This window comes from Haliotis rubra, unplaced genomic scaffold (genome assembly GCF_003918875.1).
Source record: "Haliotis rubra isolate DU_JTF1 unplaced genomic scaffold, ASM391887v1 Scf1, whole genome shotgun sequence".
NCBI classification, from domain to species: Eukaryota; Metazoa; Mollusca; class Gastropoda; order Lepetellida; family Haliotidae; genus Haliotis; species Haliotis rubra.
In genome coordinates, this window is record NW_025764891.1 from 4,475,112 (window position 1) to 4,499,008 (window position 23,897).

At 45.0% G+C, this 23,897-nt stretch overlaps 1 protein-coding gene across 1 annotated transcript in view; it reads right to left on the reverse strand.

Moving 5' to 3' along the window:
- LOC124273221 (kinase D-interacting substrate of 220 kDa B-like) overlaps positions 1 to 23,897 on the reverse strand; it is a 45,157-nt gene that overhangs the window by 12,989 nt on the left and 8,271 nt on the right. Inside the window, exons 6-16 of the mRNA XM_046708466.1 lie at positions 23,559 to 23,657; positions 21,784 to 21,882; positions 21,069 to 21,167; positions 15,770 to 15,868; positions 12,546 to 12,644; positions 12,079 to 12,177; positions 11,559 to 11,657; positions 7,088 to 7,265; positions 6,516 to 6,677; positions 641 to 820; positions 16 to 184 (exon numbers count right to left, since the gene is read on the reverse strand). Coding sequence (XP_046564422.1) covers positions 16 to 184; positions 641 to 820; positions 6,516 to 6,677; positions 7,088 to 7,265; positions 11,559 to 11,657; positions 12,079 to 12,177; positions 12,546 to 12,644; positions 15,770 to 15,868; positions 21,069 to 21,167; positions 21,784 to 21,882; positions 23,559 to 23,657 — 1,382 coding nt within the window. The remainder of the gene's footprint in view (positions 1 to 15; positions 185 to 640; positions 821 to 6,515; positions 6,678 to 7,087; positions 7,266 to 11,558; positions 11,658 to 12,078; positions 12,178 to 12,545; positions 12,645 to 15,769; positions 15,869 to 21,068; positions 21,168 to 21,783; positions 21,883 to 23,558; positions 23,658 to 23,897) is intronic.

A 23,897-nucleotide genomic window follows, 5' to 3' on the forward strand; every position in this document is an offset into this window, starting at 1 on the left:
AGCCATCAATTTAACCTGACAGAGTAGACAGAGGCAGCCATCTTGTCCGTGGAGGAGCGTCTCTTTTGGTTACAGAACAGCATCTTAATCAGCAGCGTGATGAGGTGCTGCTTCTCCCCCAGGGCCTGACTCAGACTTACAGCAAGGTTCATGTCGTACCTCTGGGCACAGATGTTCAAGATACCTGAGGGACAAAATACACACTTTTCATGACTATCATACTCTGAAGGGTTAGGGAAACTGTGCTTCTTATATGTCCTCCACCATCACAGGCTTTACAGTAGGTAATTATAATGTGGCTGCAGTGGTCCTTAGAAATACAAGGCTGGAAAAAATATAAACAAGAAGACAGTGTCATGGCCCACCTGAATATGCAGGTAGCAGTTTAAATTGTCAGACATTGAACAAAGCTTTCAGAGAAGTTTGTAGAGGCAAATATGCATTTTGAGAGAACTGAAAGGTCAAAGCAAGGCCAAAATTTAAAAAAAAAGTAAAGGGTCCAACATAACTTATGTGCTGAGACCCATTAGCTACTACAGAGATCAGGTTTAGATAAGTGCAGGTGCATCTTTCCGCAGCACATTTTGAGATTTCACAGACAACAGAGACCATGCTGATGAAGATATTCAGCAGCACTCACCCAGAAATCCATACTCCAGTGGGAAGAGTCCAAGCCCCACTCCAAGGCCAACCTCGAACCTCACTGCCAGACCTAACACTTCCCCAATGGTGGCGTTGATCAGGAACAGTATGATGAATAAAACCCAGTTGAATGTGAAAGGCTCCTGGACATTCTGCATCGTGAATGACTTCATCTCACCTAAAAATAGTTAAATCATGTGGAGAACTGTTTTCATTCTGAAAATTCTGGAAGGTTAGTGATAAACATGACAAAAGTGATGGTTAAAAACAAAGAAAATTAAAAAACAAAACAACGTAAGATAACAAACTGACCAAATACTTAGAAAATATCTCCTGGTGCTTTGTTTCAATGCTACCTAAAACAAGATTTTGATCAGCACACCATTTTGAATTGCAATCAAATACTGCACAAAAATTTGAAAATTTTAACTATAAATTGTATATTTATATACTTATCCTATCTCATGGTATGCACTTCTCTCTCTTGATTCGACACTGAGTGGAACGATGTAACTTTTTTTTTCCCTAGGCCTCTCTTGTCCATCCGCCCAAGCACTCCATGCTACCCTCATTATAAGACAGCTTCCTAGCTCTCATGCAAGGCATGCGGCATGTTACACTAGCTGCCCACATGACTATCTCTGAATCATCATTCTCATTCTTGGAGCCACTGGATAATATCCCACTTGGAGAATCTGCATAGCGGGGAGGATGGGCAGGAATCCGTCGCGGGCGATACGATAAGTATATAAATATACAATTTATATTTAAAATTTCCAAATTTTTAAACTTATCCTATCTCACAGTATGCACTTATCCCAAGATCGGACGGCAGGACGCAGATACCCTATGTCTTGACAGTGCGAACAGTAGAACTGTGTACACTGGAAACAACCGTAGATAGCAATGCACAAGGGAGGCCTGTTACGACTAGTGCAACTCCTATGCTTGTGACGAGTTCCCCTGAACTCCTTGGCTTACTAAGCACAACGGCTCCCAGGGAGATGGGTGCTCCGAGCGATGTGGTGTTCGGCCGCAACCTCTGAAGAAGGACGCAGCTCAGCGAGAAAGTATGTCACTTTGCCACAATTTTCAAGGTACCCCCATAAATTAAAGTCATAGACAATAATCGGGCCAGCCCCTGCTTTGAGAAGACCCCCACAGACACCGACCAGAGGCGGGTGAAAGAGAAGCACAACTCGGAAAACTCGCAGTTTGAACGTTCAGTTCCAGTCAACATCAAATTGACCCTCACTCCTTTACATAAGCTTAGTCAAAGGATGAGCCTGGCAACTTCGGAGTTTCCACGGGAATTCGGGAGTGACACATTTCACTGACGTAATTGCTTCGAAAAGTAGAGGTCAGGAAATGTGAAATGTCAAACCATTCCACATCGTGATACAGAATCGTGCTCCAGATTCGTCCAACCACGGTAGTATCTCCGTGTCTTAGTATAAAATCAGACAATCAGTTCAGACTTATATTCCGGAAAATACAGGGAAGCAGCAACCGCATGGGACTGTCTCCTATCTGCGTCGTTAGGCCGTAGACAGCTGTTGTGCGAGAACAAGGGGTCCAAACTGGCACAGGCCGTGGACGTCCTTGACTGAGAGGTCCCGAAGGTAGTGGGAGGAGAAGACAGAGTCAGATCGCCAAAAGCATACTTCCATAATGGCATGGAGAGAACAGTTACTATGCAGAGCCATAGTAGACGCTAACGCCCGTGTCTCATGTGGATTGGAAGCTGTCGGGGGCAAAGGTGTAAGCCCGTAGGATGGTGGCCCTCATCCAGAAAGACAATGTGGTGCGAGACACTTCCGTCCTGGATGTTGAGGACAACAGTATGAAGAGACGATTGCGGAGATGGCGGCGATCATTAGCAGCAGCAAGGAAAATCTTCAAAGCTCTAACAGGGCAAAGCTGCAGGTCTTCATTGTCATGCGGCCCAAGGATCGTGGACAACGGTGGGATGGTAAAGGTACGATCAGGTTGTCTGATTCTTCGCTACGAAATCCCAACGGAGTCCGAGGAAGACTTTGCCATGCTTCTTCTGTTCGAACTGGACTCTGTTAACATCCAAAGCATGGAGTTCAGAAATCCGAGCAGCTGTAGCCAAAGCCACAAGGAAGAAAGTCTTCAAGGAGATCTTCTCAAAGTCCTTGTGAGCTAGGGGTTCATAGTCCGTCAAGGCCAAATGACGCAGCACCACACATAAATCCCATGCAGGTCTAAATTTCGTCAATTTCGTAGACTGATCAGCCAACTTGAAGGACCGGAGCAAATACTGAAGCTCAGGAACCGTAGAAACTTTAGAGCCTGTGGTGGTAGCCAGGACCGAGTTGATTGCAGCAAGGTTAGTGACTGAAGTGGAACCTTAAGCTTCTTAAATGACCATAAATACTGCAGGAATTCAGCGACGATTTGAGGTGACGTAGAAATTGGAGATGTAATGCCTCTGGACTTGCAATATCCCACAAAAAACTTCCACTTCTCATCATAAAATGAGCGGGTGGAAGTCCGGTGAGCAGAAGTGATGGCCATAGCCACTCTCCGTGAATACCCCTTGGCGATTAAGGACTTCTGCAGATGCGCCAAATGTGCAGAGACATGGTGCGAAGAGATACATGCCGTCAATCCGAGTGAGGTTGTAACAGAAGGGTCGTCACGAATGGGAAGAAGAACTGGGTTTAGGTCTGTGAGCTCTGCGAGATCGACACACCAACTCCTGACTGGCCAGTAAGGCGCGACTAAAAGGAAGAACCGAAACGCCAGCTGAAGAAGGTTCGCCGAACCCGTCCACCCGAGATGGTTGATATACCAGACGACGGTTGATGTACCAATGCCGAAAGGCGAGAAGAACCACCAAGAACTCGAGTTTGTTGATGTGCAATCCCTGTTCTGCGGACGACCACAGCCCGGACGTCTGATGATGAAGAAAGTGAGCCCCCCCAACTTTGAGCGACGCGTCGACGAACAAGTGGTGTGTTGGAATGAACGGCAATCAAACAAACTCCGGCGCAAACTTTCTGTTCTACAAGCCACCACTGAAGAAGAGGATGTAAGGGTTCGAGAAGACGAATCAACTCCTTGGGATTCTCTGAGACGAGATATGGCCGTAGGAAGCGTTGCAACGGACGTAGTTGCAATTGTCCCTGTTGTGTCAATGCCTGTGCCGATGTCAAGAGGCCCAAAAGTTCCTGCCACTGCCATAAGGTCCTGGCCTGCGACAGTGCTAACAGAACTAGATGTTGAATTTTCAGCCATCTGTCTTAGGGAATGAAAATCAGGCCCTGATGTGTGTCGAAAGTTGCCCCGATGAATTGAAGGGACTGGGTCGGTGTTAGTTTAACAGCCAACCTGGCTGCTTGAGAAGTTTCATACTGAACTCCAACTGATGTAGAAGAACGACTGGGTCTCTCTGTGCCTGAATGCAGTCGTGCCTTTTGAACACGACCCCGAGGAAATGAAGAAACATGGTGATCGGCTTGGTGATCCTTGTAAGTAGCCACGGGGACGTAGAAATTCCAAAAGGCAGGACGGTCCATTGATAATGGATCCCTCGGAACACGAACTGGAGGAATTTCCGAGAAGCTGGATGAATGGGTGCATGAAGATATGCAGGTCTAGGCTGACAAGAAAATCCCCTTTCTTCAGGATGCTGCGAAGGAAGATGATCAATACCCTCCTGAAGTGAGGCGGCCGCTGGAGACTGGACTGCACATTTTGCTATGAGCGTACCTATGGTGGAGCGAAGAAACTGGATCTGGTCCACCGGGTAACTGTTATGTACCGGATGCACTGTCAGAGGCGGATGTCCGATGACTGGAAGTTGATAGCCTTTGGAGAGGAGGTCGGTCACAAAGGGATCGTCAAGGATGGTCCAATTATAGAAGAATAATAGGAGACTGGTCCAAATGACTCGGTGAAAGCGGCGTCCGTGCTGAGGAGACATGGCTTTAGTTCCAACAAAGTTCGGGGAAGTACTCAAAGACAGATGATCCGGAGAAGGGCGTTCCGCAGTAAAACTGGTTCGAGGAAAGCCGTTGTGGTGAAAGTCGATTCACCACATGCCGTTTTGGTGAAGTCTGATGCAAAGTATGCTGTTTCGGCGAACATTGTTTCAACGAAATCCATTTCGGTAAAACCTGTTTGGAAGACGACCGGTGAATTTTGAGTAGACTGCCGTTTTGATGAAGACCGGTTCAGCGAGAGCTGTTTCATAGAGAGCCGGTCGGGCGAAAACTGTTTCGACGAAAGCTGTTTCGGCGAAGGTAGATGTTCTGGTAAAAGTCGAGGTGGTGGGGTGCGGACAGGCGAAGCGTGATCCGGTGAACTGTGATTCAACGAACTGGCAGGCTTTGGCGAAGTGGAAGACCGAGGTAGCTGGCCGCAGGAGACAACACTTCTATTCACCGAAAGGGAAGTAGACGGCGAAGCAACCACTAGCAACCGTTTAGGCAAGGTAGACCAATTCCTGTCACTGCTGGACGAACGACGAGAGCGAGAACGGCTACGGCGAATGCGATCTGGACAGTAAGGCGTAGAACCAACTGATTCTTGTCCGAAACAGATAATACAGGCTGCCTTGATAACTGGTCCAGGGAGTGAGACACAGATAGCGTAGTACGAAGATTCCGCTGTACAGAAGTATCCTGGGGGTGGTAGTGGTAGCTTCGACAACCACTACCCGGTGGTTGGTCAAAAACTCGGCTGAAGAGCCAAGCAGTTTCCGAAGGTCTTCCGATAAATAAAAGTCTGACGACGCTCTCATAAAATCTTCTTAATTCGAGGGAGGGGACTGTGACCGACGAGCAGATAAAGTAGGACGCCTAAACTTGCCTTTCTTGGTGGGACTAGGTCCGTCTAGCGAAGCTGCATAACGGGCTCTGTCAGCAACACGTCGAGCGCAAGCCCTAGTGTAATCACCAAAAGCATAGAAGGTAAGATCCTTGCATTTCTCGCAACAAGTTTCCCATTTACATTGTCCCACACAATCAACACATAACGCATGTGGATCACACGCAGAGAACACCTTATTACCCTGTGAACATTTCTTCCTCTTTTTAGGCTGGTCAGCCTTCCCCATGTTGTAGACTAAAGTTGAAAACGTTGAGTAAAGCAAAACACGTTCACACTCATGTGTGATGATTCAGAGATAGTCACGTGGGTAGCTTGTGGAGCATGCCACATGTTTTGCATGACAACTAGGAAGCTGTCTTATAATGAGGGTAGCATGGAGTGCTTGGGCGGATGGACAAGAGAGGCCTAGCGAGAAAAAAAGTTACATCATTCCACTCAGTGTTGAATCAAGAGAGAGAAGTGCATACCGTGAGATAGGATAAGTTTAAAATTTTTGTTTCTTTTATTGTATTCAAAGAAGGCATATTCAAAACAAAAGCTTTCGCATCTGTCCAACACAAGGTAATTTCCTATCCTCTCATCAGTGTCATATACTCTTATCGATAATGTATCACAACACTAACAAGTCTATACAGTATCGTAACATCAGTACTCAGAGTTTGAAATAGCCACTGGCCCGCTAGCCCGTGGCTAGTAAAAATCCACTCGGGCCAGTAAATCTCCACACTCACTGGCCCGAATGGCTAGTGAATTTTCAAGGGGTCATTTTGTAAATACATGTATATCACTCTCTCTGACTTATTAAGTTATAATACACTTTCAAATCATGAAAGATTATGGCCCGATAAAAATGTTCATCATATTAGCAGCCTAATGATAAACCCGAGTATACATTCAAATTTCGGGCCAGTTAATAATTTTGTGGGCTAGTAACTTTCAGGCATAGCTAGCCCGTCTGGCTAGCAAAATTTGGAAACTATTTCGCACACTGACAGTACTGCCACTATGGTTACCTCTCAGCCTGCCAAGAAGGAAGGACTTGCCGCTGCCCCACTTGGCGTACAGGCCGGCGGTGATGGGGGTGACAAGCCCTGGCTCACTGAGGATGTCGGCCAGGGCGCTGCTGTAGATCTCATAACCCAACAGATTCTCAGCATCAGTGGCATTCAGATTCCCTGAAACAAGCAGATTCACACTGAAACGTTAACCTTCTGTTGGAGTAATCTATAATCATTTCTGAATACTGATGTAATTCCAATTAATGCATATCAATCACTGAAGAACAATCTGTTTTAAAATCTAGGGAAGCCTTTTCAAAATATTGTGAAAGAAATTACGAAATTCCCACAATCAAACAAAAGTCAGATAGCTCTGATACATTATCTCTGTGCATGAAGGTCTCCTCAATCCCCGAGATCAGGTAGTGCCGAGTGAAGCCTGAACACATCTACAGTTGCATCTACTCTTTTGCAAGTGGATCCCACATCCAAATCTACAGTGTAGTGTATATGCTTCAGCAAAATCACTGTGTTGGCAAGGAAAGGTATATTCGTTTTTTGAATTGCATGAGTAATGTTTGTCTTACTCTGTCCCAAGATCTGGGTAAGGATGCCTCGTTGGTGGTAGGTGTCCATGTTGTATGGTGTCTCCCCGGACTTGTTGGCCCGGTACAGGAGGCGGCCATTACGGGGATTCCGCAGAAGGAGCTCAGTGATACGCTTGCTCCTTGCACGGATGGCAATGTGCAGAGCTGTGTCACCTCTCTGAGAAACATACAAATGTATTAGTGTCAACAAGTGATTCTCACATACATATATAGAGTTACCAAGTTAAAATTTACTGTCACATTGCAGTGTATAAAATAGTTTTGAAATGTGGCCTGTCCAAGGACTGGCTGTCCAAAAAAGTGACCAATCCTGAACAAACACAGCCAGTACCCAAAACTAAAACAATAAAAAATCCACAAATGTTGTTTTCATCACGATATTTAAGACAAAATTCAAACCAAGTTAAGTTTACTTTTTCAAATATTTCCCCCGACCAAAGGACAGCCTTACTTATCTAATAGATAGTCCTTCACAAAATTGGAAATATATTTATATACTTATCCTATCTCACGGTATGCACTTCTCTCTTTTGATTCGACACTGAGTAGAACGATGTAAACATTTTTCCCTAGGCCTCTCTTGTCCATCCGCCCAAGCACTCCATGCTACCCTCATTATAAGACAGCTTCCTAGTTGTCATGCAAAGCATGCGGCATGCACCACTAGCTGCCCACGTGACTATCTCCGAATCATCATTCTCATTCTTGGAGCCACTGGAATATCAATGTTGGAGAATCTGCATAGAACCAGAAAGATGGGGGAATAGAATCCCACAGTGCTGGGTGCCGGATCGAGAGACTGGACTGCACATTTCTCTACGAGCTTACCTATGGTGGAGTGAAGAACCTGGACCTGGTCCGCCGGGTAGCTGCAGTGTACCGGATGAACTGTCAGCATCGGGCGTCCCATGACTGGAAGTTGATAGCCTGTGGCAAGGAGGTCGGTCACGAAAGGATCGTCTAGTATGGTCCAGTTGGGAGCGAACCTCCCTAGTCTCCCGCCCACTGGAGAGTTGTAAATGGGGGCGGCTGGAAGCGGGAGTTCCCAGTCGTGCCCTTGTTTCGACGAGTCACTACTTGGGGGCCCCGCTCCCAACCCTGGGGTCGGACTTGGGAGGACGTCAGGAAGAAGTGCCACGGGAGGATCTGCTACCTCTAGCTTGGGACGAATGGCCACGAAAACCCTGATGCAGTTCCTGATGAGACGGCACAAACCGTGTAGGCCTTCCCTGTATCATGGAAACTTGCAGATGAGATTTCTGGAGTTTCAATAATTCCACAGAAACTTGAAATTGAGTGTCCCGATCCACCTTCGCCGAAACTTCCCCAATCATCCCATTAAACAAGGATTCAACAGACCACGGTTGACGGAAGAGTTCAGCCTTAAACCTATCATCCCATGAAGACAAATTGAGTGGCCAGGAGACATTGAACTGCCAGGAGATAGCCAAGGAAATGAGACTGCTGGTCAAGTACAATCTGAAATTGGTCCCGTATAAGGGACATGCAGCCTCTGATGTAAGTATCCTAATCGGTGAAAGAGTGCTCCTCTGATGCCCGCAACCGCTTCCACCGCCAGATGATGCAATTGATCGAGGGTAAGTAGCTAGGAATAGCTGTGTCCATGTGAGACAGTTTTCTGTCATCAACTAGAAAGGCTGAACAAGTCCTCTTCCCGCAAAGGGGCAGTAGCCAAGGACTGGAAACCATGGGAGTGAGCCGCTGGTAGCGAAAATCTAGGCGAAGACAGGCCCTCTTGGGAATCCACAACCGAATGTGCTGGAGACGTAGGATCAGATGGAACACCAGGACTAGGCGCAGTAACAGATGGTCTGAGGGGAGGAGCATTCCCCGTAGAGTGAGCAGCCTGTTGTTGATTCCAAGCAGTAGTAAGATCACTTAACATCGCAGCCAGATCTGGGGGGAGGGAGTAGTTTCCTGCGCAGGAGTCAAGGAATCTGGTACAATCCGAGTAGAGAGACGCGAGGAGGCAGGAGTCCCGTCAGAAGTCATAGCACGCTGAGATTGAAGCTTGGAAACCCATTGATTAGATCGACGATCCGTAGAACCATATCTATGTCTGGAGGGGGACGAACTGGGAGAGGATGCACAAATGGAGAGCCGCTGAGGAGAACGGGAGCGAGGAGGGGAGATATCGCAACGATAACGGCGATCCCTGGATCTTGAATGATAGGCAGCAGTCAACCGTGTAGGAGATCTAGGTTGACGGGTCGAGTGCACAGAACAGGAAGTCCCATGATGACGAGAAGACAAAGTCCGTGGAGGTGACTTGGAACGAAGAACCGATCTCAACGAAGCAGAGGGAGGCTTGAGCTTAGTTGAATGCGGGTTCTGTGACAGAGGGAGACGGAGTTTCTCCACTATCCAGACTAAGACTTGGAATCCACATCCGAATGTGCCGGAGACGGAGGATCAGGTGGAAAAACAGGACTGGGCGCCGCAACAGGTGGTCTAAGGGGAGGAGCACTTCTCGTCGATTGAGCAGACTATCGCTGATTCCATCGCAGACAGATCTGGGGGAGGAGTAGTTTCCTGTGCAGGGGTCCAGGAATCAGGTACAATCTGAGTAGAGAGATGCAAGGAGGCAGGAGCCCCGTCAGAAGTCGTAGTACCCTAAGATCTATAATCGGAGCCCCGTTGAGATGATCTCCTATGTGTAGAACCATATCTATGTCTGGAGGGGGACGAACCGGGAGAGGACGCACATATGGAGACCCACCGAGGAGATCAGGAGCGAGGAGGGGAGGTATCCTAACGAGAACGATGATCCCTGGATCTTGAACGATAGGCAGAAGTCGATCATGTAGGAGATCTAGGTTGACGGGTCGAGTGCGCAGAACTGGAAGTCCCATGACGAGAAGACGAAGCGGAGAACTGATCTCAACGAAGTAGTTGAAGGCGTGTGTTCAGTTGAATGCGAATGAGTCGAAGAGTGACATCTCGGTGGTGAACTAGACCTACCAGGTCTATTCGGTGAACAAATCCGAAGAATAATAGGAGACTGGTCCAAATGACTCGGTGAAAGCCGCGTCCGTGCTGAGGAGACGTGACTGTAGGATCCAACAGAGTTCGGTGAAGTACTCAGATGATCCGGAGAGATGCATTCCGCTGAATACCGCTTGGAAGAAGGTCGTTTCGGCGAAGGTCGATTCACCACATGCCGTCTTGGTAAAGTATTCCGTTTCACCAAACGTTGTTTCGATGAAGTACTATTAGGTGAAGTCTGTTTCGTATAGAGCCGGTCTAATTCTGGGGAAGGTGGACAGTCCGGCAAAAGTCGAGGTGGAGGGGAGCGGACAGGCGAAGCGTGATCCGGCGAACTGTGATTCGGCAGGCTTCGGCGAAGCAGAAGATCGAGGTAGTTGGACGCAAGAAACACTTCTTTTCGCCGAATGGGAAGGAAATGTGTAAGTAACCACTGACAGGCGTTGAGGCGAGGTAGACTGGTTCCTCTCACTACTGGATGAACGACGAGAGCGAGAACTGCTTCTGCGCAGTCAGACGTAGAGATCAGCTGATTCTTGTCCGAAACAGATAAGCCAGGTTGCCGAGATAACTGGTCCGGAGAACGAGAGACAGAGAGTGTAGTTCGAAGGTCTCGCTGTGTAGAGGTATCCTGAGGGGTGGTAGCAGTCTCAACAACCACCACCCGGGACGTGGTTCGAAGACGAAGAACTCGGGCTAGAATGTTGAGAGCCCAACAAATTCCGAATGTCTTCCGATAAGTAAGAATCTGACGACGCTCTCATGAAATCCTCTTCATTCAAGGGAGGGGACTGTGACTGCCGAGCAAACGCTTAAACTTTCCTTTCTTGGAGGGACTGGGTCTATTAAGTGAAGCAGCATAAAGAGCCCTGTCAGCAACACGATGAGCACATGCCCGAGTGTAGTCACCAAATGCCTCGAAGGTAAGATCCTTGCATTTATCACAACGAGAGTCCCATTTACACTGTCTCCTACAGTCAACACAAGATGCATGTGGATCACTCGCGGAGAACACTTTATTACATCGGGAGCATTTTTTCCTCTTTTTTTGGCTGGTCAACTTTCCCCATGTTGTAGACTAAGCTGAAAATGTTCACACTAAAGTGCGACAAGAAAGAGAATGATGATTCGGAGATAGTCACGTGGGTAGCTAGTGGTGCATGCCGCATGCTTTGCATGACAACTAGGAAGCTGTCTCATAATGAGGGTAGCATGGGGTGCTTGGGTGGATGGACAAGAGAGGCCAAGGGAAAAATGTTTACATCGTTCCACTCAGTGTCAAATCAAAAGAGAGAAGTGCACACCGTTTAAAAATATAGACAGTCAAGGACAGTGGAATGGGCTATATTTTTTACACTGCACATAGCCAGTAATTAAGCCATATCGTGACCATATTAATATAGAACACCAATCATTACCAACAATATGATAACATCTACTGTACCTTGTCAGTGGCCGACACCTTAGATCCCTTATTCAGAAGTAGCTTGACAATCTCTTCATTCCGGTTACGGACAGCTCTCAATAGTGGGGTATCTCCATCCTGAAACAATTCAAGCTCTCCAGTACTATCATTATATTCTCATATCTGTACAACAGTTATGTCACTTGTACTGCCACAAATATGGCCCCCAGTTTCATTTTCAGGAGAATTAATAGTAATTATATGGACAATTGTTTGCGAAGTTTACGCGACCGAACAGAGTAAACTACAGACTACACTATCTCTACATAATATTAACATTTAGAACTAATACTGTCATATAATATTTATTTCTGACTATATGACACTTCTTACAATTCTTTTAAATCAGATTTTCAAACATGTAATGAACAGATGTTCATGAAACAGGAGCGATTCTCTTAGGGAATTATTGATTTGAATTGAACATTTTTCTTGCAAAATATAAAAGATTGTAGTGACAATAACAACAGTAAGGCATATCTCCTTGTATGACCCTGACCTTTGTGCTGATCTCCAGGTCAGGCTGACTCTCCAGGAGCTGATTGACAATGTCAGTGTGACCTTTCTCCACTGACCAGTACAGTGCTGTCTTCCCCTCCTGTCACACACACAGATGAATGCATGAACACACACTGAAAAGGCTAATGTACTAATCATAATCCAGTGTTGTAATTTATGAATTCCAGCCATCAGAAACAAAACGAATACAGATCACAAATACTGGTAGTTCTCTGATGTTTAAATGGTTCAAGTTCACAAGAAAGTGTGGTTATATTTCAAGTGTTCACAATGTATCTAAGAACTGGACATCAAGTTGGACAAGTTAAAGTTAATTACTTTATAGTTGATGGAAGTGGCAGTAGATCTGATTTATAATGAAATTATCAAAATCTTGTGTTTTATGCCTAATTGGGCTAATAGATAACCTAGCTCTGCCTAAACGGTGAGTGACAGTGTTCAACTTACCGATCCTTCGACATCAACGTCAGCATACTTCTGCAGCAGAATGCGCACCACCTCCGAGTGACCCCCCTTGACAGCGTGGATGAGCACCGTGTCTCCAGCCTACACACACAGATCACACTAACACTGGCAGCACACACACACACACAGAGTTAAAACAGTACCACTTGTAGCACACACAAATGCACACACACTTCACATTGTAACCTTGGCAGCACACACACACAGAGAGTTAAAACAGTACCACTCGTAGCACACACAAATGCACACACAGATCACACTGTAACACTGGCAGCACACTCACACACACACACAGAGTTAAAACAGTACCACTTGTAGCACACACAAATGCACACACACTTCACATTGTAACCTTGGCAGCACACACACACACACAGAGAGTTAAAACAGTACCACTCGTAGCACACACAAATGCACACACAGATCACACTGTAACATTGGCAGCACACACACACATACACAGTTAAAACAGTACGACTTGTAGCACACACAGATCATACTGTAACATTGGCAGCACACACACAGAGTTAAAACAGTACCACTTGTAGCACACACAAATGCACAGACAGATCACACTGTAACATTGGCAGCACACACACAGAGTTAAAACAGTACCACTGTAGCAGCACACACAAATGCAGACAGATCACACTGTAACACTGGCAGCACACACTCACACATACACAGTTAAAACAGTACCACTTGTAGCACACACAAATGCACAGACAGATCACACTGTAACACTGGCAGCACACTCACACATACACAGTTAAAACAGTACCACTTGTAGCACACACAAATGCACAGACAGATCACACTGTAACACTGGCAGCACACTCACACATACACAGTTAAAACAGTACCACTTGTAGCACACACAAATGCACAGACAGATCACACTGTAACATTGGCAGCACACACACAGAGTTAAAACAGTACCACTTGTAGCACACACAAATGCACACACAGATCACACTGTAACATTGGCAGCACACACACAAAGTTAAAACAGTACCACTTGTAGCACACACAAATGCACAGACAGATCACACTGTAACATTGGCAGAGCACACATACACAGTTAAAACAGTACCACTTGTAGCACACACAAATGCACAGACAGATCACACTGTAACATTGGCAGCACACACACACAGAGAGTTAAAACAGTACCACTTGTAGCACACACAAATGCACAGACAGATCACACTGTAACACTGGCAGCACACTCACACATACACAGTTAAAACAGTACCACTTGTAGCACACACAAATGCACAGACAGATCACACTGTAACACTGGCAGCACACTCACACATACACAGTTAAAACAGTACCACTTGTAGCACACACAAATGCACACACAGTTCACACTGTAACATTGGCAGCATCGACACACACAGTATAAAACAGTACCACTTGTAGCACACACAGTTCACATTGTAACATTGGCAGCACACACATACAGAGTTAAAACAGTACCACTTGTAGCACACACAAATGCACACACAGATCACACTGTTACATTGGCAGCACACACATACACACAGAGTTAAAACAGTACCACTTGTAGCACACACAAATCACACTGTAACACTGGCAGCATGCACACGCGGGCACACACACAGAGCTAAAACAGTACCACTTGTAGCACACACAAATGCACACACAGATCACACTGTTACATTGGCAGCACACACATACACACAGAGTTAAAACAGAACACTTGTAGCACACACAGATCACACTGTAACACTGGCAGCATGCACACGCGAGCACACACACAGAGCTAAAACAGTACGACTTGTAGCACACACAAATGCACACACAGTTCATATTGTAACATTGGCAGAAGACACACAGTCCCCACTGTAACATTGGCAGCATGCACTCGCACACACTCTCACGCATGCACACACACACACACAGTTAAAACAGTACCACTTGTAGCACATGTACAAATGCAAACACAGTTCACATTGTAACACTGGCAGCATACACACACGCATGCACACAGTTCACACTGTAGCACGGGCACAACATGTATACACGCAGTTCACACTATAACATTTGCAACACACACAGTTGGTATCACAGGGGCTTGTAACGCTAAAAACTGCCATCAAGGTATGTACTGTCACTGACGGGGTCTTAGCACTATATAAAAGGAAAGGGATGTAACGAGGTCAACACACCAAGTTCGTTTCAGGGCGAGTTCAACAATGCTCACTGTATCTGTCCCATATAAAGTATGCACACATTTCAAGCTAATAGATTTACCTACAATATAAGACATAGAGCACAAAAATCGAAGCAGTAATTTGGGAGCTAGGGTCTTCGGAAGCTCAGTGTGGGGCAGGTTAGGGTCAAGGTCGTCAATGGCGAACAGGCACGACTAAATTCTGTTTGCGATGAATAAATGTACGTAAAACTCATTATGACAGTGAGGTGTAAGTGTCTCTGAAAAAATGGCGACTAGCGCGCTGACAGGTGCCATCAGTTCAACATGTTTTGATGCATGTCGTTTGCGTATGCTGTGAAATAAACAAGAAAATGGGTGAGTTACTGCTAAGAATTCTGAGCAGGGATTTTGGCTCGAATCGAGAAATCACAATATTTCGAGCTTCAGAAGACCCTAGCTCCCAAATTACTGCTTTGATTTTTGTGCTCTATGTCTATTTTGTAGGTAAATCTATTAGCTTGAAATGTGTGCATACTTTAAATGGGATAAATACAGTGAGCATTGTTGAATTCGCCCTGAAACGAACTTGGTGTGTTGACCTCGTTACATCCCTTTCCTTTTATATAGTGCTAAGACCCCGTTAGTGACAGTACATACCTTGATGGCAGTTTTTAGCGTTGGAATAATACACTAAATTAACATAGATCTGTCGCGACACACGACACAATTATAAGATCAGTAAACACCCTAGAAATGTGCAATGTTTAGTAATAGGCTAGAAATAAACAATGCTTAATAACACCCTAGAAATGTGCAATGTTAGGAGAAGAGAAAAACAAGTGTGACATTGTTTGGCTTGTATGGGAAATTACAATTTTATTTGTTTCAATTTCCATGTTTTCACAATTGTATTTGGTATCAGATACAAAAAGGTTCTAATCAATATTTATCAGATTCAGTAAACTAATATATGGCATAAAGCATGTAATAGTATGTATCAATTATACAACAAGACAATAATTACCCGATCTGCTACATTCACATAGGCTCCCTTCGTCATGAGATCATGTACGATATCCACAAACCCCTCCTTGGCAGCAATAGCCAGAGCTGTGAGAGCATCCTGAAATCATGTCGGTATGGTAGTTACCTCCCTTTATGTGTCACAACCGCTCAATAAGTTATGTCACTTTGGTAAGTCATGGTAATTTCTTGTCATTACATGACAAAGTGGTCCCCAAATTGGCCCTTCACCCTAAACTTTAGCTAAACCTGTAGAGGTTTCCAGTTCTTTGAAGAGAATCTTCCTTGGGGTACATATATGCATTTTCTGCAACTGAAAATGTCACGTGACAGTTGTAACAATGTTTTAAAAAAAGATTGTACAATAAATACATGTAAAAAAGCCTTTTTATTTACTTTAATTTGCTCCCCACCACGTGGAGTTACCTTCCCACCACGCATGCGTGGTCAACCAGGTAAGCAGCCTAGCCCGAATCATCATTCCTTCTGCTGACAAACCGTCAGTGAACAGAATTGCGGGGAGGTGGACGGCCCTACCCCAAGGAAGATTCTCTTCAAAGAATTGGAAACCTCTACAGGTTTAGCTAATTCTTTTTCATAGAGATCTTCCTTGGGGTACATATATGCATAAACACAGACTCCCAAAGACCGAAGGCTAGGGAGGTAGGAATTGTGTTACCGTACAATAAAATAGCAATATCGTAAACAAACATGCTACGTACGCCAAAACACTCACCTGGTCACATGACCCACAACTTGGCGAGAGGCATGATGGGAGGTGACCCGTAAGGGAGGAATGTACGCAGATTCCAATACATAGTGTTAAATACATGAGAACACAGTAATGTTCAGTAGTGCCCACAAAGTGATACATAATCAAAAGAGCACCGAAAGGAAGAACCCATAACAATATAGTCAAATCCTACAGGGGATAAATTGTGTTGAGTAATAAAAGCCTTCAGTGGATAGTCGTTAAAAGCAATTCGAACACAGAACCAAACTAATGATCCGAGACTCACTCGGTCAGGGTGGCAGGACACTGTCCACTGCAAAGATCAGACCTACCGAACCGAGCACGCTTTCGCGAGTGCGTGTCGAGTTGGTATTGCCGAATAAAAGTACTCGGCTTGCTCCAAATAGTGTCAGACCAAATCTCTTCAATTGGCAGTGCCGCTGCGAAAGCTTTCGAAGCAGCCACTGCCCTAACCGAGTGAGCCTTCAACCCCTCATGGGGAGGCTTACCCTGAGCCTGATAAGCTGCACATATAACAGAAACAAGCCAGCGAGATATGGTCTGTTTACTGGCAGGAACCCCAGCCTTCCCGCCACCATAACAGCAGAACAGCTGGGTACCCGTACGGATACCCTGCGTTTGTTTGATATAGACCCATAAGGTCTTGCGGACATCCAATGGGTGAGTACGGGTAGGAGTGGTCCCCGATGTAGAAGGCTGGGTAAGAGTGGGAAAACAATAGGAGCTGTCACATGGAAAGCGTGATCGATCTTCAGACAGTAACTATCTGGGAGGCGAATACTGACACGGTCTGGATGGAAAACCGTCAGTGCCGGATCAGACGACATTACATGAATATCACCAGCCCGTCTACCGGATGATACCGCCACCAGAAAGGCTGTTTTCCACGTTAACAACTGAAGGGAAATAGCTGATAGATGTGAGAAAATGGAACCGGACAGCCAATCTAGGACGATTGACAAATCCCAAGGTGGGCTGGTTCGCCGGAGAGCAGATCGAGCCCGATCCACGCCAGCTAAAAAGCGCTGCACAAGAGGGTGAGGCCCCAGAAGAGCACCATTGACAGGGTGTGAAAGCTGGAAATAGTAGTGGAGTAGCCACCAATGGTCGAGGTCGCCAAACCCTCTTCCATACGAGACTGAAGGAACGAGGACGTACGTGGAGTATAGACCCGACATTTCCTCTCCCGGTGGAACACGCTCTATGGCGGACTTGGTCAGCAAAGCAGAATTCCCGCCTTGACCGGACAGAATGGCACGGGAGTTCGCCTTATGCTGGTAAACTCTGGCGGGCCTCGCTTCCATAGTGGTAAGTGGCCTACAGAAATGGTTGACAGCAACCCTGCAAAACAACCTGCAGGGATGGACCCGACGTAGGAACCTGCTAACCTACCCCGACTGCGAAAAGGCTGCTGTGAACCACTGTGTGCTGTGCCGACGCCAGCCAGCAGAGTCGGGTGTAGGCTGCGCCCCAGAGGAAGCAACGGGAGGGCGGGGGCGAGAAACCCGCGGTTGCTCCAGCAAGGCCTTAGAGTCCTTGAAGGAGGTTGCTGCAGCTGCAGCCTCCCGAATGACCTGCTGTGCCCCCGGAAACAACGTCGCGCCCAGCCCCCGAATACCGTGAAGTAGACAGCCACAGCCTGCGAATACCCATTACTGCGCACATAACCTGTGACGCCGCCGATCGTAGTGAATTGCGGGTCAGGTGTGCCTGTACCTCGGTAAACTGCCAGAGCAGAACCCTATTCGGCGAAACGTCGCCAGTGTGTGTATGCGGTTCCAGGAAGGATCTCTGAAGTGAGGACAGATACGCCCCATGGGTCACTACCCTGATCTGCTGACTTGAGTTACGGAAGACTTCCTCTTAGCTCTATGCTGCATGCAGAGGGGCCCCCGAGTGGGGAAACGGTGGAACCAGCTGACCCTGCTTAGCTGCGAGTGGAACCAGCTGACCCTGCTTAGCTGCGAGAGCAGCAAGCGAGGAAGCCGAGCCTCCCCAAGGGGTCACCGAGGTATATACGCATTCATCCACCGCCGGTATGTGGAAAAGTGCATCATCCCCTAACTGGTAGCACTTCATAAGCTCTGGTAAATCAAAGCAAAGCCTAGACCCAGCGAGCAAGGGGTCGACAACATCCTGCACTACTGATGGGAGAACACGGAGCCGAGTCTGGGTAGGCTGCCTAGGGGCAAACGCCTAACTAGGAAGGTGGAACTCAGCTGAATTCTGATGCTCTAGTGGGACTGCAGCCTGAGGGAGAAACTGCGCTATGTGCTAGTGAACCTCCCATAAGGCCAAAGAAAAACCAAAAGTTCCCTCAGATTCCTCTGCGTCCCTGATCTCCATGGCTCGGCCTCCGAACCCGAGCCAGAGTCGCGATCCCCTCCGGTCTCCACGCATGAAACAGAGTTCCGGTCCTGAGACTCCTGAGAGTCCACTGACAGAACAGTGGCTCCCATGCTCAAGGGTAGTGCTCGAGTGGTCGGAGGTACCGGTAACCCGGGAATACTCAACGGTCCACGAACCAAGACGGACAGAGGGACTGGGCGCGAACCATCCCTCGCCGTCGGAGCTGAGACAGCCGGACCCGAAGCCAGAGGCAAGGGATCAACGGTAGACTCAAGGGACTCAAGGCTACCCCACACAAGAACTCTCCACCACACCCCCAGAGTTAGCCAGGAACTCTTGGCGGAGCCCATCAACAAACTCATGGAGGAGCGACTTCATAAAGTCCATGTGCTGTTGGAAGAGAGAATTGATTAGCGACATATCAAAGGAAGGCTGTGTACTACCGGAAGGCTGATTGGTAACAGTAGAAACAGACACACGCTTATCCTGCACACATTTAGACCTATTTAGACCTATGTTTGGCCATTTGTGCCTTTGAGGGAGGGATTTCCGCCTCCCTGAGCTCCTTGAAAAAGAGAAAGTCGGCATCCCGACAAAAAGCATAAAATACAACATAAGTCAGATAAAACAAGACACAAACAACTGCAAAGTCAATAAAATGTTCTGGTCTATTCCTAAGAACGAATAAAGACAATATACATACAGTATTTGAAGTCTCAGACATGTTACAATCCAGTCAAATCAGCACATGTGAACACGGTCCGTGACAGCAGAAAGAATGATGATTCGGGCTAGGTGGGAAGGTAACTCCATGTGGTGGGTGGCCGTATAGTAAATAAAAAGGCTTTCTTATTTGTTGTACAATCTTTTATTAAAACATTGTAACAACTATCGCAGAAAATGCATATATGTACCCCAAGGAAGATCTCTATGAAAAAGAATATATATTTTCAGTGCAGCCAAATACTTCATATACAAACATTATTGTATTTTTGCTCCAGATATAGAGTTTTTGCCGCACCATGCCTTTAATAGTGTGTCAGTGAGTGTGTGTGGTTATACGTCACCTTTAGCCATATTCTTAACAATATCATGGTAGGGGACAACAGAAATGGCTTTCACATATTGTAACCATGTGGGTTTCAAAGCTGGGTCATTGGCATGTAAAGTGAATGCTTTAACCACTAGGCTATCTCACTGCCCTTGTAGTGTGTCAGTCAGACATGGAACCTACTTCAGGCTTGATTCTTTGACCCAGAGAGAGAGCGAGATAGAGTGTGTGTGTGAGTGTGTGTGAGAGTGAGTGAGTGAGTGAGTGAGTGAGTGAGTGAGTGAGTGAGTGAGTGAGTGAGTGAGTGAGAAAGAGAGAGTCAGTGAGTGAGAAAGAGAGAGTGAGTGAGTGAGTGTCAGTGAGCGAGAGAGAGTGAGTGAGTGAGAGAGTGAGTGAGTGAGAGAGTAAGTGAGAGAAAGAGAGAGTGAGTGAGTGAGTGAGAGAGAGAGAGAGTGAGAGAGAGAGAGAGAGAAAATGAGTGAGTGGGTGTGAGTGTGAGTGAGTGTGAGTGTGAGTGTGAGTGTGAGTGTGTGTTTGTTTGTTTGTTTTAAATATGTCCAAATGAGGTCACATAACAGTGTGTTGGTTTGACCATCATTCCAGTCCTATCAAGACCTGACAGCTTAATGTCAGATGAAAACCTAAGTTTACCACTTTGTTGAAAACACACAACCCACAACCATAGATTGCTGGCATGCCCAAGGGACACAACTCTGCTCAGCTAATTGTGGGGCCTTACACTTGGACACACATGTCCCCTGATGCATAAAAATCAAGTTTGCTTTTACAGATTTGTAACTTCAAAGAGAAATAAAACTAAAGATACAATCTTATCATGAAAGACAAAAAAAACCATTAACTGACATCCCATTATCAGGCTATTGTTAATATGGAATTAAATTACTCCACAATTGATTAAAATATTCATCTTACTAAGGTTCCATATATTCTGCATACATATTCCCAACAGTTTATGATCTAATTCAATGCAAAGCAAACAAAACAAAAATCAATCCACACAGTAATGAACATGATGAATGAATGAGAGGTGTGTGAAACACTGTTACCATGGTGACACACTGCTTTAGAAATACTGTTATATTTTGCCATCAGGTGCGATGGCAGATAGTGAAATGCAACACTCACCTTGTCCACTGCATTCACATTGGGGTCGTGTTCCAGAATAGCACGCACAACGTCCAGGAAGCCACCTTGAGTAGCTACAAGCAGTGGTGTCCATGAGTTCTGAATAAAGTATATTATATTGTACCATCATGTTGAAATTAAGAAATATACATTTTATATTATTAGGGAGTGAGTGAGTTTAGTTTTACGCCACACTCAGCAATATTCCAGCTATATGGCAGTGGTCTGTAATTAATCAAGTCTAGACCAGACAATCCAGTGATCAACAGCACGAGCATCGATCTGTGCAATTGGGAACCGATGACAATGGACATGTGTCAATCAAGTCAGCGAGCCTTACCACCCAATCCCGTTAGTAGACATTACTATGATTACCACAGGCATAAACAATAGTATTCTTTTACTTCATCTACTTAAATCCAGCAGGTACTGTTACCATGATGACATAATTACGATGTTTCTGGGAGTAAATAAAGAGAGGAATCAGTAGGTGTAAATTTGAAGTTATACTTTAGCATTACCAAGCATCAATAGTGTCTCTTAGATCAGTATGACATGGAATTGTTTTGCCTTTTTTTCAATAATGGCTTTAATTTGACACATATTTTCTTGTTAAATAGGCATTTTCGAAGGTAAACTGGTGACCATATTTAGTCATTAGAAAATGTACATTGATACAAAGTTCTGTTTGTTTTGTTTTGTTATCTGTGCTTACCATTCCTGATGAATCCACATTGGCACCTTCTGCTAGCAGACATTCTGTTATCTCAAGATATCCCTTCCTGGAAGCCCAGATGAGTGGCGTTGTTCCATACTGTGGCAAAATTACAGTAGGCATTAGCCTGACCTACATTCATTAAGAACTAGTGCTGTAAACGATGCATCCAACTATCGATGGACTGCAATTGTTGAGTTTCTGATAGCAATTAATCGATGGTAGAAACGAAAAACTATCAATGCATCGATAGCATGTGTGACTATCGATAGTTTAGTAATTGACTTTCATTGATAAATGCACAGGAAAATATTTTTATTAAGTATTTATGTTGTTTTGTATTTTTTATTGTTTGGGTGCAGACTTGCAGCTTCACTGAGTTTATGTTTTAACTGTTTTCTTGATCTGGCAGAGGTACAGATAAGCTGCGTATCTGTGTAAATTACACAAATATTTATGTGGAAACTCAATTCCTATTAAGTCTATTGCGTACAAGTACGCTTGAATTTTTGAAAATACTCAATAAATTTGATCTTACATGCGTACACACAAAAATGTCAAATCTTAGCTTGTGTACCGGTGGATAGATAAAATAACTGAGGTATACTGATAGCTTCTATTTCAGCACATGAACTTGGCAACTTGCAGTCTTTCTTATTGTTTCTCATTTTACAGATCAATATAAATAACAAATACGTAAACCAACATTTAAATTTTATTATATTTTTACAATTAATGGCAAAATACCCAATTGAGTTTGAGTAAGGTGGGTACAATTTGTTTGGTTACTCAAAGGAAAATTAGGATACCCAATTGAGATTACATAACTCAATGACCCAAAAAGTTATCTGTAGCTCTGATCTGGGTTTCAAGTTTCTTGTCAGTTATTAAAAGAGACTGAAACTATATTAGCTTCATTCTATTTCAAATAAACTATACATTCATTTGGGAAATGACTTCACATGAGACAATTCAAGGAGAACAAAACTATTGCAATAGTATTGCAATAGTTGGTCACAATAGACTATCGCAATAGTAGGTTGCAATAGACTATCGCTATCGCAATAGTTGTTTCCCCCTCAATTGTCACCCCTATTAAGAACTCACTTCATTAACTGTTGTGTTTATGGAGGTATAAACTTAAAAACCTGAGTCCACATTGTGTAACTACGAGCAGTGGACATACACAAAATGTCCACACCATTTTTGGTGTTCAAAACTCTAAAACAACTAAATGATATTGAAGTCAATTCTTACAAATGTTTCAAAAATACAACTTCAAACCATTACTTAATCACTAACAGAAAAACAAGTACATGACTTTGAAATGAAATCTTGGACACTTTTCAGCACAAACAACAATACACAGCAAGCCCTGTACATGTTGTTATCAGCCAATCAACAGAGAAGCAGCTGTCCCTTTGCATGCATGGCCTGGTTAATTTAATTTCTTGATAAGTCAATCAAATATCACAGAATCATATGCTTCATTTGCTTTTATCTTCACAGCTTAGTAAGAGCTTAGCATGAGCTTCTCTATTACGAGAGTGTGAATTACGAATTTGTCGCACTCTCTTAATAAAGAAGTTGTTATCCATAAAGTTTGTCAATTTTGTACTTCCCAGCTTCTAAAATGCCACTCAAAGAAGTTATGAGCTTCTCTCTTCTCCCAATCTTTTGTCTGACTTACAATCTATGTTCACCCCTGATGATCAAGGTAAAAACCATAATTGAATGATTTGTCCAAGATAACCTACATCTAGGTATTACAGTACCTTGTCAGTGGCATTGACCTTGGCACCACATTCTAGCAGTTTCTTGACGACCTCAGTATGACCTCTGCCGCTGGCCCAGGCCAGACATGTCATGTTGTGCTGCAACAAACACTCTCACGTAAAGAGTTCCGCCCATAACCCCCTGTTTTTTTATTTATCAATGCCTAAGAATAGATGAATCTTATAGAAAGCTTATTTAAACCCTGACCCTAAACCTAACCATAAACCTAACATAATGCTAAATCTAAACCCTAAACCTAAACCCTAACCCCCAGAAATAATCATAATAAATAGATTACATTTCAAGCGGGGGTTACAGGCGGAACTCTTACCTACACC